At 39.6% G+C, this 13,733-nt stretch overlaps 2 protein-coding genes across 10 annotated transcripts in view; one reads left to right on the top strand and one right to left on the bottom strand.

The window, feature by feature from the left end:
• The window catches only part of LOC110488303 (CDC42 small effector protein 1), a 36,427-nt gene that overhangs the window by 2,011 nt on the left and 20,683 nt on the right, over positions 1-13,733 (top strand). The window lies entirely within an intron of this gene.
• mllt11 (MLLT11 transcription factor 7 cofactor) lies at positions 8,204-13,662 on the bottom strand. 4 transcript variants are annotated; one of them, XM_090228416.1, is made up of 3 exons: positions 13,486-13,656; positions 11,919-12,025; positions 8,204-10,284 (listed from the first exon to the last, which is right to left on the bottom strand). In XM_090228416.1, exon 3 carries the CDS (start codon positions 10,276-10,278, stop codon positions 10,003-10,005), a length of 276 nt encoding a protein of 91 aa, XP_090084542.1. In that variant the 5' UTR covers positions 10,279-10,284; positions 11,919-12,025; positions 13,486-13,656; the 3' UTR covers positions 8,204-10,002. The 4 variants fall into 4 exon arrangements, with proteins under 4 accessions (XP_090084542.1, XP_021416166.1, XP_090084543.1 ...); XM_021560491.3 differs by lacking the exon at positions 11,919-12,025 and adding an exon at positions 10,425-10,637 and having other exon boundaries at positions 13,486-13,620; XM_090228417.1 differs by having other exon boundaries at positions 10,425-12,025; positions 13,486-13,599.

Genomic DNA, 13,733 nt, shown 5'->3' with positions numbered 1-13,733 from the left:
ACACATGCAGAGAACATCCGTTCACCTACTCTGCGTCTCACAAAGACACAACGATTGGAACTAAACAACCCAAATTTGGACTCCTCAGACCAAAGGACAGATTTCCAATGGTCTAATGTCCATTGTTTGTGTTTCTTGGCCCAAGCATGTCTCTTCTTCTTATTGGTGTCCTTTAGTAGTTGTTTCTTTGCAGCAATTTGACCACGAAGGCCTGATTCACGCAGTCTCCTTTGAACAGTTGATGTTGAGATTTGTCTATCACTTGAACTCTGTGAAGCGTTTATTTGGGATGCAATCTGAGGTGTAGTTAGCTCAAATTAACTTATCCTCTGCAGCAGAGGTAACTCTGGGTCTTTCTTTCCTGTGGCGCCCCCACACCATAACACCTCCTCACCATACTTTACGGTGGAAAATACATATGCAGAGATCTGTTCACCCAAACCACATCTCACAAAGACACGGAGGTCGAAACCAAAAGTCTCCAATTTGGACTCCAGACCAAGGGACAAATTTCCACCGGTCTAATGTCCATTGCTCATGTTTCTTGGCCCAAGCAAGTCTCTTCTTATTAGTGTCCTTTAATAGTGGTTTCTTTGCAGCAATTCGACCATGAAGGCCTGATTCACACAGTCTCCTCTGAACAGTTGATGTTGAGATGTGTGTTACTTGATCTCTGTCAAGCATTTATTTGGCCTGCAATTTCTGAGGCTGGTAACTATGAACTTATCCTCTGCAGCAGAAGTATCCCTTGGTCTTCCTTTCCTGTGGCAGTCCTCATGAGAGCCAATTTCATCATAGCTCTTGATGGTTTTTGCGACTGCTCTTGAAGAAACTTTCAAAGGTCTTGAAATTTTCCAGATTGACTGACCTTCATGTCTTATAGTAATGATGGACTGTCGTTTCTCTTTGCTTATTTGAGCTGTTCTTGCCATAATATGGACTTGGTCTTTTACCAAATAGGGGAATCTTATTTATAGTCCCATACCTTGCACAACACAACTGATTGTCTCAAACGCATTAAGGAAAGCAATTCCACAAGTTAACTTTTAACAAGGCACACCTGTTAATTGAAATCCATTCCAGGTGACTACCTCATGAAGCTGGTTGAGAGAATGCCAAGAGTGTGCAAAGCTGTCATCAAGGCAAAGGGTGGCTACTTTGAAGAATCTCAAATAAAAAATATATGTTGATTTGTTTAACACTTTTTTGGTTACTACATGATTCCATATGTGTTATTTCATAGTTTTGACGTCTTCACTGTTATTCTACAATGTAGAAAATAGTAAAAATAAAGAAAAATGCTGAAATTAGTAGATTTGTCCAAACCTTTGACTGGTTCTGTATATATCCAGTGCCAATTTTACCATGTAAATATTGGTGGGGCAAAAAAATACAATAATAATTGGGGATGCAACAGCAGTCCCAACGCCTTACCGCTTCTACCCCTGGCTATCAGTGGAACCTTATTTGCAGCAAAACAGTTAATTCAGCCTCATTTACTGCCTTTAAAAAAAACATAGCTGATATGGCAGACTTGTTTAAACAAATGTGATTTCTACTGACAATTGAGATGTACTAACAATGGAATAAGGGGACGACAAGAGGATAAGAGGCAATCCATCATTTTGATTAAGACATTGATGAGTGAGCTAGGACGGATGTAGTCAATATAACTATTTGTTTAGCACTTTTGAAATGTACAGCGACAGAATTCAGAACACGGGCCGTTCTTACAGAACCGTAGGATAAATAAAGGGGGCATATAAGCAGACAATGAAAGCTCTTACAATATTCAATGATTACATTTCTCTAAAACAGGTAATTTTTTAAAACTAGGCAAGTAATTTAAGAACAAGTTCTTATTTTCAATGACGGCCTAGGAACAGTGGGTTAACTGCCTTGTTCAGGGGCAGAACGACAGATTTTTACCTTGTCAGCTTGGGGATTTAGGGTTAGGGTTGATCTTGCAGTCTTTCGGTTACTAGTCCAACGCTCTAACCACTAGGCTACCTGCTGCCCCCCATTAATGGCTACATGTGCACCACCAAATCAGAACAGTAGGCGAAATTAAGAGGGGAAAATAGATCAAATTATTAGGGTGAGGTTCATGGGCTACTAACAGCTTACTACACAAGATACACATAGTATTGCTTTCTTAGCTACAGTATACATATCTCCCTGGCATATTACATCATTTATGCAGCAGCATACAAGACATTTTTGGACTCACCTTGTGCTCACTTGACAGGAAGCTGGTGCAACAGACTTGTGGGCATATTTTGTCATCAAACTTTTATCAAAGTCTGGCATTCTCTGGATGTACGGTGCATTCAAGACAACTGGGAACTCTGAAAAAAAAACAAGGTCGAATCATGATGACGTCCGTGATCTTCAGGTCGTAGCTCTAAAAAGGCCAGAGTTCCCCACTTACAATTCCGAGTTGGATGACCGTTAAACATGTATTTACCCAGTTGGAGCTCGTTTCTTCCTGAGTTCCCAGTTGTCTTGAACTCACTGAAGTCAGATTTCCCAGTTCTGAGTTAACAGTTGTTTTGAGCAGTGCAGAAATCATGCTGGATTGACAGCATGGCCAATGTTGAATGTTGATAATTTTAAGCTTGGAAAAGAGACCCTTAAACCGAGAATTGGGACCACACTCCCACTCCACTGAATAGCAGGCTAGTGATTGCTTTGCCATGCTAGCAGATAGCCACTAATTCCTTACAAACCACTCCTTGTTGAATTTGTGATTTCGAAGTTGTTGTGTAATGTTTATGTCCAATAGCAGATGAGCACCGATACGTTTTATCTCTTATTTCTCTTCATATGACAAAGATTAAAAAGGATTTGCCAGTAGATTGTTGACTTGATTCATGAGGAGGACTGCTATCTAAGATTTTGAAAGTATGATGTTGACATCCGTCCAATCAAAGCTACTGTAGATATAACGGGATTTGACGTCAAGTTATCTGTGGCCAATAACCTTGAGCCTTCTTAGATGGGCACTTCTAATGTAACTCTATGGCAGCACCCAGGGGGTGTAATTTTTTTTAGCTCTAACCTTAGATTTGACAGTGACATAGTGTCCCCATGAGTGACAGAACACTTAGTTAATCACTGCGCAACTAGAGAACATTACCAACCCCTACGCTCTGTATTTTCCGCATTTTCCGCTGGCTGCCGCACCACAGAAAGCACTGAGCTAGGCTGAAACACCTGCATTTTGGAGCTGCCTTACTCAAGAAAGCAAAAAAGAGACCATGTTTGTATAGAGGCTTTATTGACTCAAAGATTATTATTTTTTACATTGTTTGCCAACTGATATGTGACATCCAAAATAACATCTATAACAGGCAACCCCCCCCCCCCCAAAAAAAAAAAAATGTTTCTGCTATAAATGTGGGGCTCAAAACAGGTGGGGCTCTGCCCCTTGGCTGAACCACAGCGTTTCTAAAGCCAGAGGCGCAACATTGCGAGACTTCTGAGAGCGCTTGCGAAACAGGCCTGGTTTGGGGTTTATGAAGTCATCAAGAGAAGTGAAATTGTCTTCCTTTTAGTTGTTCATTTTCTCGAAATCTAAAGGCACAACGTAGATTCGAGCAAGTGTCTTAAGTAGTTCTAGAGAAGCCGTTTTAGCCTATCTTCAATCTGTACTGTCTTTGGTTACACTTCTTTCTGTTCGGGAGTGTCTCCACGCTTCACTATACCATTTTTTTCCTCCAGACAATTTATGATGTAGCACACATGTGTTCAGTGAGAGGTCAGGGTTCAGCCAAAGACACGTCGCGTTCAGAACAACTAGGAACTCTGAAAAATACTAGGTCAAATCATGACGTCAGTGATCTTCAGGTCGGAATGTCAGAGCTCTAGAAAGAGTTCTGAGTTGTAATGACTGTTCAAATCGATTTTTCCCAGTCGTAGCTAATTTTTTTCTCCAGGTGTTTTGAAAGCTCGGAAGTCGGCATTTCCGAGCTCCCTGAACAAGGCAACACTTGTAGGCATGAAGTCACTGGGACATTGGCTAGCTAAGCTCATGGCTTGAAACATAATGTTGGGTCTAATGCCGTGTTCAAAACAACTGGGAACTCGGAAACTCTGAAATCTGACTTTCAACTTCAGTGCATTCAAAACAACTGGCAACTCAGGACAAAAACGAGCTCCGACTGGTAAAAATCGATTTGAATAGTCATCCAACGTGGAATTCCAACTCGGGAACTCTGACCTCTTTCCAGAGCTCTGACTTTACGACCTGAAGATGACTGATGTCATGATTTGACCTCATATTTTTCTGAGTTCCCAGTTGTTTTGAATGTGGCACAATGGTCGTCTTGCGCCAAACTGAGAATGTACAGGCCGTCAACTCGAAACGTTTAAGAAAATATATTTAAACGTGTAAGTTTGTCATTTTCACGAGGTTGGAGTAGTAACATGTTCAACTACTTAAGACATATGCTTGAATCTAGGGAGTGCCTTTATATTTCGAGAAAACTAACAACTAATGAATCATGTTTTACTATCATTTTTTAAAATATCTCATTGACTTCTCAAACCTTGGTCTGGTCTGTTTGACAAGCGTTCCCGGAAGTCTTGCGATGTTGCGCCTCTGGGTTTAGAAACTGGTGTACTGACACTTGCCTAGGTAGGCCTGTCAAGATCCACCAAAAGGATTAACCTTTATTAGAGCAGTGGTTAGCAGGTCTTGCCTGCCTACGTGCTAGGAGACTCGGGTTCGAGACCTGCAAGGAATGTTGCCATTCGCAATAATTGCTACAGTAAAAACGCTGTATTCATTTATTGTACAAAGGCAGTAAACCATTGCAATTAACTAAATGCTGGTATTGCTATATCTACGGTTATACAGTAACTACTGTGGATTTGAACTATGTAAAATCAATTAATAAAAACAGTTTCAAAATTTTACCAATGTCTGTAAGTGAACAGGCTACAATGAATACTAATGTGCACTGCACCTACAGTTGAAGTCAGAAGTTAGGTTGGAGTCATTAAAACTTGTTTTTCAACCACTCCACAAATTTCTTGTTAACAAACTATAGTTTTGGCAAGTCGGTTAGGACATCTACTTTGTGCATGACACAAGTAATTTTTCCAACAATTGTTTATAGACAGATTATTTCACTTATAATTCACTGTATCACAATTCCAGTGGGTCAGAAGTTTACGTACACTAAGTTGACTGTGCCGTTAAACAGCTTGGAAAATTCCAGAAAAGTATGCCATGGCTTTAGAAGCTTCTGACAGGCTAATTTACATAATTTGAGTCAATTGGAGGTGTACCTGTCGATGTATTTCAATTTCTACCTTCAAACTCAGTGCCTCTTTGCTTGACATCATAGGAAAATCAAAAGAAATCAGCCAAGAAAAAAATTGTTGACCTCCACAAGTCTGGTTCATCCTTGAGAGCAATTTCCAAACGCCTGAAGGTACCACGTTCATCTGTACAAACAATAGTACTCAAGTATAAACACCATGGGACCACGCAGCCATCATACCGCTGAGGAAGGAGACGCGTTCTGTCTCCTAGAGATGAACGTACTTTGGTGTAAAAAGTACAAATCAATTATAGAACAGCAGATGCTTTAGGAAACAGGTACAAAAGTATCTATATCCACGGTAAAATGAGTCCTATATCGACATAACCTGTAAGGCTGCTCAGCAAGGAAGAAGCCACTGCTCCAAAACTGCCCTAAAAAAGACAGACTACAGTTTACAACTGCACATGGGGACAAAGATCGTACTTTTTGTCCTCTGGTCTGATGAAACAAAAATAGAACTGTTTGGCCATAATGACCATCGTTATGTTTGGAGGAAAAGGTGGAGGATTGCAAGCTGAAGAACACCATCTCAACGGTGAAGCACATGGGTGGCAGCATCATGTTGTGGGGGTGCTTTGTTGCAGGATGGATTGGTGCACTTCACAAAATAGATGGCATCATGAGGATGGAAAATTATGTGGATATATTGAAGCAACATCTCAAGACATCAGTCAGGAAGTTAAAGCTTGGTCGCAAACGGGTCTTCCAAAGTTGTGGCAAAATGGCTTAAGGACAACAAAGTCAAGGTATTGGAGTGGCCATCACCAAGCCCTGACCTCAATCCTATAGAACATTTGTGGGCAGAACTGAAAAAGTGTGTGCGTGTGAGGCCTACAACCTGACTCAGTTACACCAGCTCTGTCCAGAGGAATGGGCCAAAATTCACCCAACTTATTGTGGGAAGCTTGTGGAAGGCTACCCGAAACATTTGACCCAAGTTAAACAATTTAAAGGCAATGCTATCAAATACTAATTGAATGTATGTAAACTTCTGACCCACTGGGAATGTGATGAAAGAAACAAAAGCTGAAATAAATCATTCTCTCTATTATTCTGACATTTCACATTCTTAAATTAAAGTGGTGATCCTAACTGACCTAAGACAAGGGATTTTTACTAAGATTAAATATCAGGAATTGTGAAAAACGGAGTTTAAATATATTTGGCTAAGGTGTATGTAAACTTCCAACTTCAACTGTAGGTATTTTAATGAAAGTGTAATGGTCCCATGTACTGTCATAGGCAGAGCTTTTAATACCAAATGCCCCAAAGGAAGTGGTTTCATATTATTCGAATAAGAATCCTGAAAAAGCTAATAATTATCCAGTAAACCATATATTTTACTGGGTGTCTGATGGACAAAACATGAGTCCATAGCCTACTCTGGCAGCTGGAGGTGTTCAAGAAGCCTCTTTATTTAACAAGACCTGTTCACATACTGTCAATTTTAGGCATATAAGGTGCATGGACATTGTTACACTGAAGCCGGTTTGATGAGACAACCTTGCCTATGACATGTTTTTGTAAGTGTCATGAGAAATGAAACCTTAAACATTTTGAAATAAATTGAGAAGTTAAATATTGTTTAATGCTTATGTGTGTACAGTGCATTTGGAAAGTATTCAGACCCCTTGACTTTATCCACATTTTGTTACGTTACAGCCTTACTCTAAAATTGATTAAATCATTTCCCCCCTCAATCTACAAACAATACTCCATAATGACAAAGCAAAAACACGTTTTCAGACATTTTTGCAAATGTATAAAAACAAAAGAATGGCAATATCACATTTACATAAGTACTTTGCTGATGCACCTTTGGCAGAGATTACAGCCTCAAATCTTGGATATGACGATACAAGCTTGGCACACCTGTATTTGGAGAGTTTTTACCATTCCCACAGCATGATGCTGACCCCATGCTTCACAGTAGGGATGGTGCCAGGTTTCCTCCAAATATGACACTTGGCATTCAGGCAGAAGAGTTCAATCTTGGTTTCATCAGACCAAAGAATCTTGTTTCTCATGCTTTGAGAGTCTTTAGGTGCCTTTTGGCAAACTCCAAGCGGGCTCTCATGTGCCTTTTACTGAAGAGTGGCGCATATCTGGCCATTCTACCATAAAGGCCTGATTGGTGGAGTGCTGCAGAGATGGTTGTCCTTCGGGAAGGTTCTCCCATCTCCACAGAGGAACTCTATCACAGTCACTATCGGGTTCACCTCCCTGACCAAGGCCCGTTTCCCCCGATTGCTCAGTTTGGCCAGGAGGCCAGCTATAGGAAGAGTTTTGGTGATTCCATACTTCTTCCATTTAAGAATGGAGGCCACTGTGTTCTTGGGGACCTTCAATGCGGCAGACATTTTTTAGTACCCTTCCCCAGCTCTTTGCCTCGACACAATCCTGTCTCGGAGCTCTACAGACAATTCCTTCGACCTCATGGCTTGGTTTTTCCTCTGACATGCACTGTCAAATGTGGGACCTCATATAGACAAGTGTGTGCCTTTCCAAATCATGTCCAATCAATTGAATGTACCACAGGTGGACTCCAATCAAGTTGTAGAAACATCTGAAGCATGATCAATGGAAACAGGATGCACCTGATCTCAATTGAGAGTCTCATAGCAAAGTGTCTGAATACTTATGTAAATAAGCCTGTTTTCACATTGTCATTATGGGGTAGTGTGTGTTGAGAGGATTTTTGTATTTAATCAATTTTAGAATAAGGCTGTAACGTAACAAAATGTGGACAAAGTCTAGGGGCCTGAATACTTTCCAAAGGCACTGTATCTCCTCAAAAAATGCTGCATGTTCTAGCCCTTTAGTTTGAGATTATTGCTCACAGTAAACAAAGTGTATCGATATCCTGTGCATATCTTAATCTCCATTTATTTCAGAAAAGTCAGACCAAGTACGATATGTCACATTTGGGAATCTACTGCTCATTGCACAAGTTAGCTTTATGATTAAAAGTATCCAAAATTTGAGTGTGTACTACCGTACTTTCAAGACCATGTGTAACATCATTAAAAACATTCCTTTCCCTTCTTTCATTAAAACATTTCAATCCATTCTTTCCTTGACATTCAGACGGTACAGTAGTCTATGCAGAAAGTAAAGAAAACAGTTGATCAGCTCTGCATTGGAATCTCTAACATTTATCCTCAGTCATTGCACTCTGTTGAGGCCTACTTATGGTAGGCTAAAAGCAGCATACTAAATTAATTAATTGGGTGGGTTTGAGCCACCCAATGTCTGTTTCAGACACTGAACAAATCAATACAAAGTGCAAAAGACAGTCATACTTGTGGCTCCCTAAGAGCTTCTAAAATATCTGTTCTGTGTGGAGGTGCTTTACTTTCTACTACTTAAAAATAACTACTTATAAATACAACATGCGGACACTCTCCAAGGCTCGGGTTGGCACTACCCTTCAAGCCTGTTTTAGGTGAGGCTAAAAATGAGACAGCACTTTACATTTGTTAAAAAATGTGATGTAGCATACTCAAGTTCTCTCACAAATTATGAATGTGTAAATCCTTAATGTGAGACAGGAGCCTTGCAGTCAGTGTGCAATTTAACTATTTATAATAATTTAAAGGCTCACCTTATTGCCATTTCTAGTTAGTTATGTTTGTTGAAATTAGTGATCGAGTCATGTAGCCCTCATGTGGAGAAAACCTAAGCAGAACTCCCTAGAATGTTCTTTCAGTATTATTTGGAGGTTATCCTCTACGGGATCAGTCCCCCGGGACATATATATTTTTTTTACCTTTATTTTACTAGGCAAGTCAGTTAAGAACAAATTCTTATTTTCAATGACGGCCTAGGAACTGTGGGTTAACTGCCTTTTTCAGAGGCAGAAGGACAGATTTGTACTTTGTCAGCTCGGGGAATTGGACTTGCAACCTTTCGGTTACGTTCTAACCACTAGGCTACCCTGCCACTCCTAGTTGAGCTAAGTAGGCTAATATGATTAGCATGAGGTTGTAAGTAACAAACAAAAAAATACCAGGACATGGATATATCTGATATGGGCAAAAAGCTTAAATTCTTGTTAATCTAACTGCACTGTCCAATTTACAGTAGGTATTACAGTGAAAGAATACCATGCTATTGTTTGAGGAGAGTGTACAATTATAAACTTGATTAGGCACATTTTGGCAGTCTTGATACAACATTTTGAACAGATATGCGATTGTTCATTGGATCAGTCTAAAACTTTGCACATGCACTGCTGCCATCTAGAGTCCAAAATCTAAATTGTGCCTGGGCTGGAATAATGCATTATGGCCTTTCTCTTGCATTCCAAATACAAAAAAGAGAAAAGCTTCTTTTTTTTTGTACCATCTTTTACCAGATCTAATGTGTTATATTCTCCTACATTAATTTCACATTTCCACAAACTTTAAAGTGTTTCCCTTCAAATGGCATCAAGAATATGCATATCCTTGCTTCAGGTCAGGCAGTTAGATTTGGGTATGTAATTTTAGGCGAAAATGTTTTTTTTAAAAAGGGCTGGATCCTATACAAAAATGCACAGTACAGACTAATACAGATTCAGTACTTCTTCTTGGGACCAGAAACTTAACAAAATCCATGTTTATCCAGATAGGGTCCGTGTGAGGAGAGGGAGGGTCTTATGACTGGGGGGCTGAGATGGGGATGGTTCTCACAGAAGCAGGTTGAAGTCGAGGAGGTCGATGCTGGGGATAGGCTCTCTCCAGTAGTTGAAGGTGGTGTACTCTGACAATTCAGCCTCCTGTGCCTCTTGCTGCTTCCTTGGCTTGGCTAAGGCAGCATTCTGTTTCTTGGTGGCCTTCTTGCTCTTCTTGGTTGGCTTGCTGTTGGTCACACCCAGGTCTTCCAGCTCGGACAGGTCCGGGGCTGAGATGGGCTGTCTCCAGTAGAGGAAGGAGTCATACTCGCTGTTTGATTTCACCAGCATTTTTACCTGAATGTAAAATAGGAAATTAAAATGCGATTTGGGATCATAGTTTAAAATAGATTAGACATACATACTGCTCTAATCTTAGTCCCCACATATACAGTATTTCATTCCAGTACTATGTCTCTATAATTTCAAATGGCTACCTGATATTTTGTCTTTATTCCAAAGGGCCCCTATACTGTAGATGCCATGGTTAGGAGAACGTTTTGTCTTGACTGGCTTTCTCCCATAGCAGAGTTCAGGTTAAGAGAAGTCTATGCCATTACATAAGAACAAATGGGCACAGGATCAAGTTGTTTTTTCTTGAGATGCAGATTTAGGTCAATCCTTGTTGCTCATTTAAACCTGTTGGTAAACTGAAGCGAACTAGGTTACATAAGCTTTCTGGTGATAGGTTTTAAAACATAGAACACTAACGTTCAAGTTGTAGGTCTAGAATGCAATAATGTTGAGTCGCACATTTGTTAACATGACCTGATTTGGCATTCCTCATAATCTGATCTAATCTTGAAATGTTTGTGTGATATACATTATCAGTCAAAAGTTTGGACGCACCTATTCATGCAAGGGTTTTTCTTTATTTTTTATACATTGTAGAATAATAGTGAAGACATCAAAACTATGAAATAACACATATGGAATCATGTAGTAACCAAAAAAAGTGTTAACCAAATCAAAATATATTTTGAGATCCTTCAAAGTAACTACCCTTTGCCTTGATGACAGCTTTGCAAACTCTTGGTATTCTCTCAACCTGCTTCACCTGGAATGCTTTTACAACAGTCTTGAAGGGGAGCCCACATATGCTGAGCACTTGTTGGCTGCTTTTCCTTCACTCTGCATTCCAACTTAAACGCAAACCAGAGGGGATGGCATATCGCTGCAGAATGCTGTGATAGCCATGCTGGTTAAGTGTGCCTTGAATTTTAAATAAAATCACAGACAGTGTCACCAGCAAAGCACCCCTTCACCAGTACACCTCCTCATCCATGCTTCACGGTGGGAACCACACATACGGATATCATCTAGTCACCTACTCTAAATCTCACAAAAGACACGGCGGTTGGATCCAAAAATCTCACATTTCGACTCATCAGACCAAAGGATGAATTTCCACCGGTCTAATGTCCATTGCTCATGTTTCTTGGCCCAAGCAAGTCTCTTCTTATTGGTGTCCTTTAGTAGTGGTTTCTTTGCAGCAATTCGACCATGAAGGCCTGATTCATGCAATCTCCTCTGAACAGTTGATGTTGAGATGTGTCTGTTATTTGAAATCTGTCAAGCAATTTGGCCTGCAATTTCTGAGGCTGGTAACTATGAACTTCTGCAGCAGAGGGAACTCTGGGTCTTCCGTTCCTGTGGCGGTCCTCATGAGAACCAGTTTTGTCAGCGCTTGATGGTTTTTGCGACTGCACTTGAAGAAATGTTCAAAGTTATTGAAATTTTCCAGATTGACTGACCTTCATGTTTTTAAGTAATGATGGACTGTCATTTCTCTTTGCTTATTTCAGCTGTTCTTGCCATGGACTTGGTATTTTACCAAATAGGGCTATCTTCTGTATACCACCCCTACCTTGTCTGACTGGTACAAACGCATTAAGGAAAGAAATTCCACAAAGTAACTTAACAAGGCACACCTGTTAATTGAAATCCATTCCAGGTGACTTCCTCATGAAGCTGGTTGAGAGAATGCCAAGAGTGTGCAAAGCGGTCATCAAGACAAAGGGTGGCTACTTTGAAGAATCTGAAATATATTTTGATTTGTTACTAAAATGATTCCATGTGTTATTTCATAGTTTTGATGTCTTCACTATTATCTACAATGTAGAAAATAATCAAAAATAATGAAAAACCCTGGAATGTGTAGGTGTGTCCAAACTTTTGACTGGTACTGTATGCGTAATACTTTTTGAACATTACTAAGTTAATTGTGACCACATAAATATAGGTTCCCCAAACGTAAGAGTGCAAACAAGGGCACATTTATTCTATTTTAAAACATATTATTTTTAGGCTTTAAAGCACCCTCAACATTATATTTACAGTAATGGGCTACCTGTTTACAACTGCAAAACAGATCTGAAAGAAAATGTGAATGGTGTGAATGTGAATTTCCTAAACCAAATGATAACACAATAAAGTCTAACGTTATTATACAATAAGGCTACACGTCTGTGGTTAAACACAGTTAAACACTAAAATTATACAGCAATTCAATGTAAAATGCACATAGTGAAAATGGACAACAGACAAGATCCTGTTGTTAAAATGCCATTACTGTAGCATGAAATCAACATTTAGGGAAGAAATGACCCCACCCTGTCAGTAGGTTATGCCATTTTAAATCGGTTAAGGATGATAGTCTATTGGTGGATAAAGGTCCCTGTGTCAAGTTACTCTATACATTTTTTGTTTATCCTATTGAACAAATCGTTCTTATCCATTAGGTCATAATATCGTGTAGAACGGTCAAATAATGACTAAGAGCGTCACCCGTCCTCAATACGACACCAATGTATATCATATCAACAGATACAGTAGTATGCTACAGATAAAATTCACCATATTAAGTAGACATAAAAGCCTCAACGGGGCGGTTGACGCCTATGGGGCTTGAGACATTACAAGCCATTTTGACAGTTATTCTTTACTCATGTAAATATAGATTCACACATGACATCTCCGTTTTTGACAGAATGTCATCTGTGCGAACGATGGAGACTATTCCAGAAACTGGGTCATGCAGTCCTAAAAATATCTGAGATAATGTGCCAAGCATAAAATAAAACACGATAGAGCGTTATCTATCTACCATTGACACTCAATTCGGAGCTTACCCGTTTTTAATGTGTGGTTTTATGATTTTTATTTAACAGGCTATCCGGCCTTGCCAGCCTAATGGGCAAAATTAGGTTATAGGCTATTGTATTTAGTTTCTTTCTTATGCCTACTGGGAAAGATAAATAGTTAATTCTAACATTACTATTACAGGCTATATAAAAATAAAAAAAATTAAATCAACATTCAATATTGTTAGTTTAGTCTACATGTAATTTTGTATCCACTATCCAGCACAGGTGCACTAAATGCAACACCATATCACTAATGTAGGTCACTGACAAGGCGGAAAAATTATGAAAATGCAATTAAAAAACATATCAATTTACATTTCAACAATGCAATGAAAATAAAATATTGTCTTACGTCTTGAGAAATCTTGGCTGACAAGGCTCCTCTTTGTTTGTCGCTGGGTACGCTCCACTGGGGTATAATAAATAAAAAAAACGTACGCTCGTGCGAGTGCTGTGGCGACGCTGTAAAATCATCGCGCACAATCTTGCTTTTTCAGAACCAGCCACGCCCACACTTTGTGACGACACTGCGCGTGCATTGGGTTTTTGTGACGTAAAATCAAATAGGCCTACTGTTTTATTAACTTAAAATCAAATAAA

This window comes from Oncorhynchus mykiss, chromosome 30, assembly GCF_057628025.1.
Source record: "Oncorhynchus mykiss isolate SJ-2025 chromosome 30, ASM5762802v1, whole genome shotgun sequence".
Lineage (NCBI taxonomy): Eukaryota > Metazoa > Chordata > Actinopteri > Salmoniformes > Salmonidae > Oncorhynchus > Oncorhynchus mykiss.
Note: the sequence above shows the minus strand (reverse complement) of the source record. Positions and strands in the feature narration are given on the sequence as shown.

Excerpts from the sequence above, each read along its gene's own strand:
- mllt11 (XM_021560490.3), bottom strand. The coding sequence starts at position 10,278 with ATGCTGGTGAAATCAAACAGCGAGTATGACTCCTTCCTCTACTGGAGA.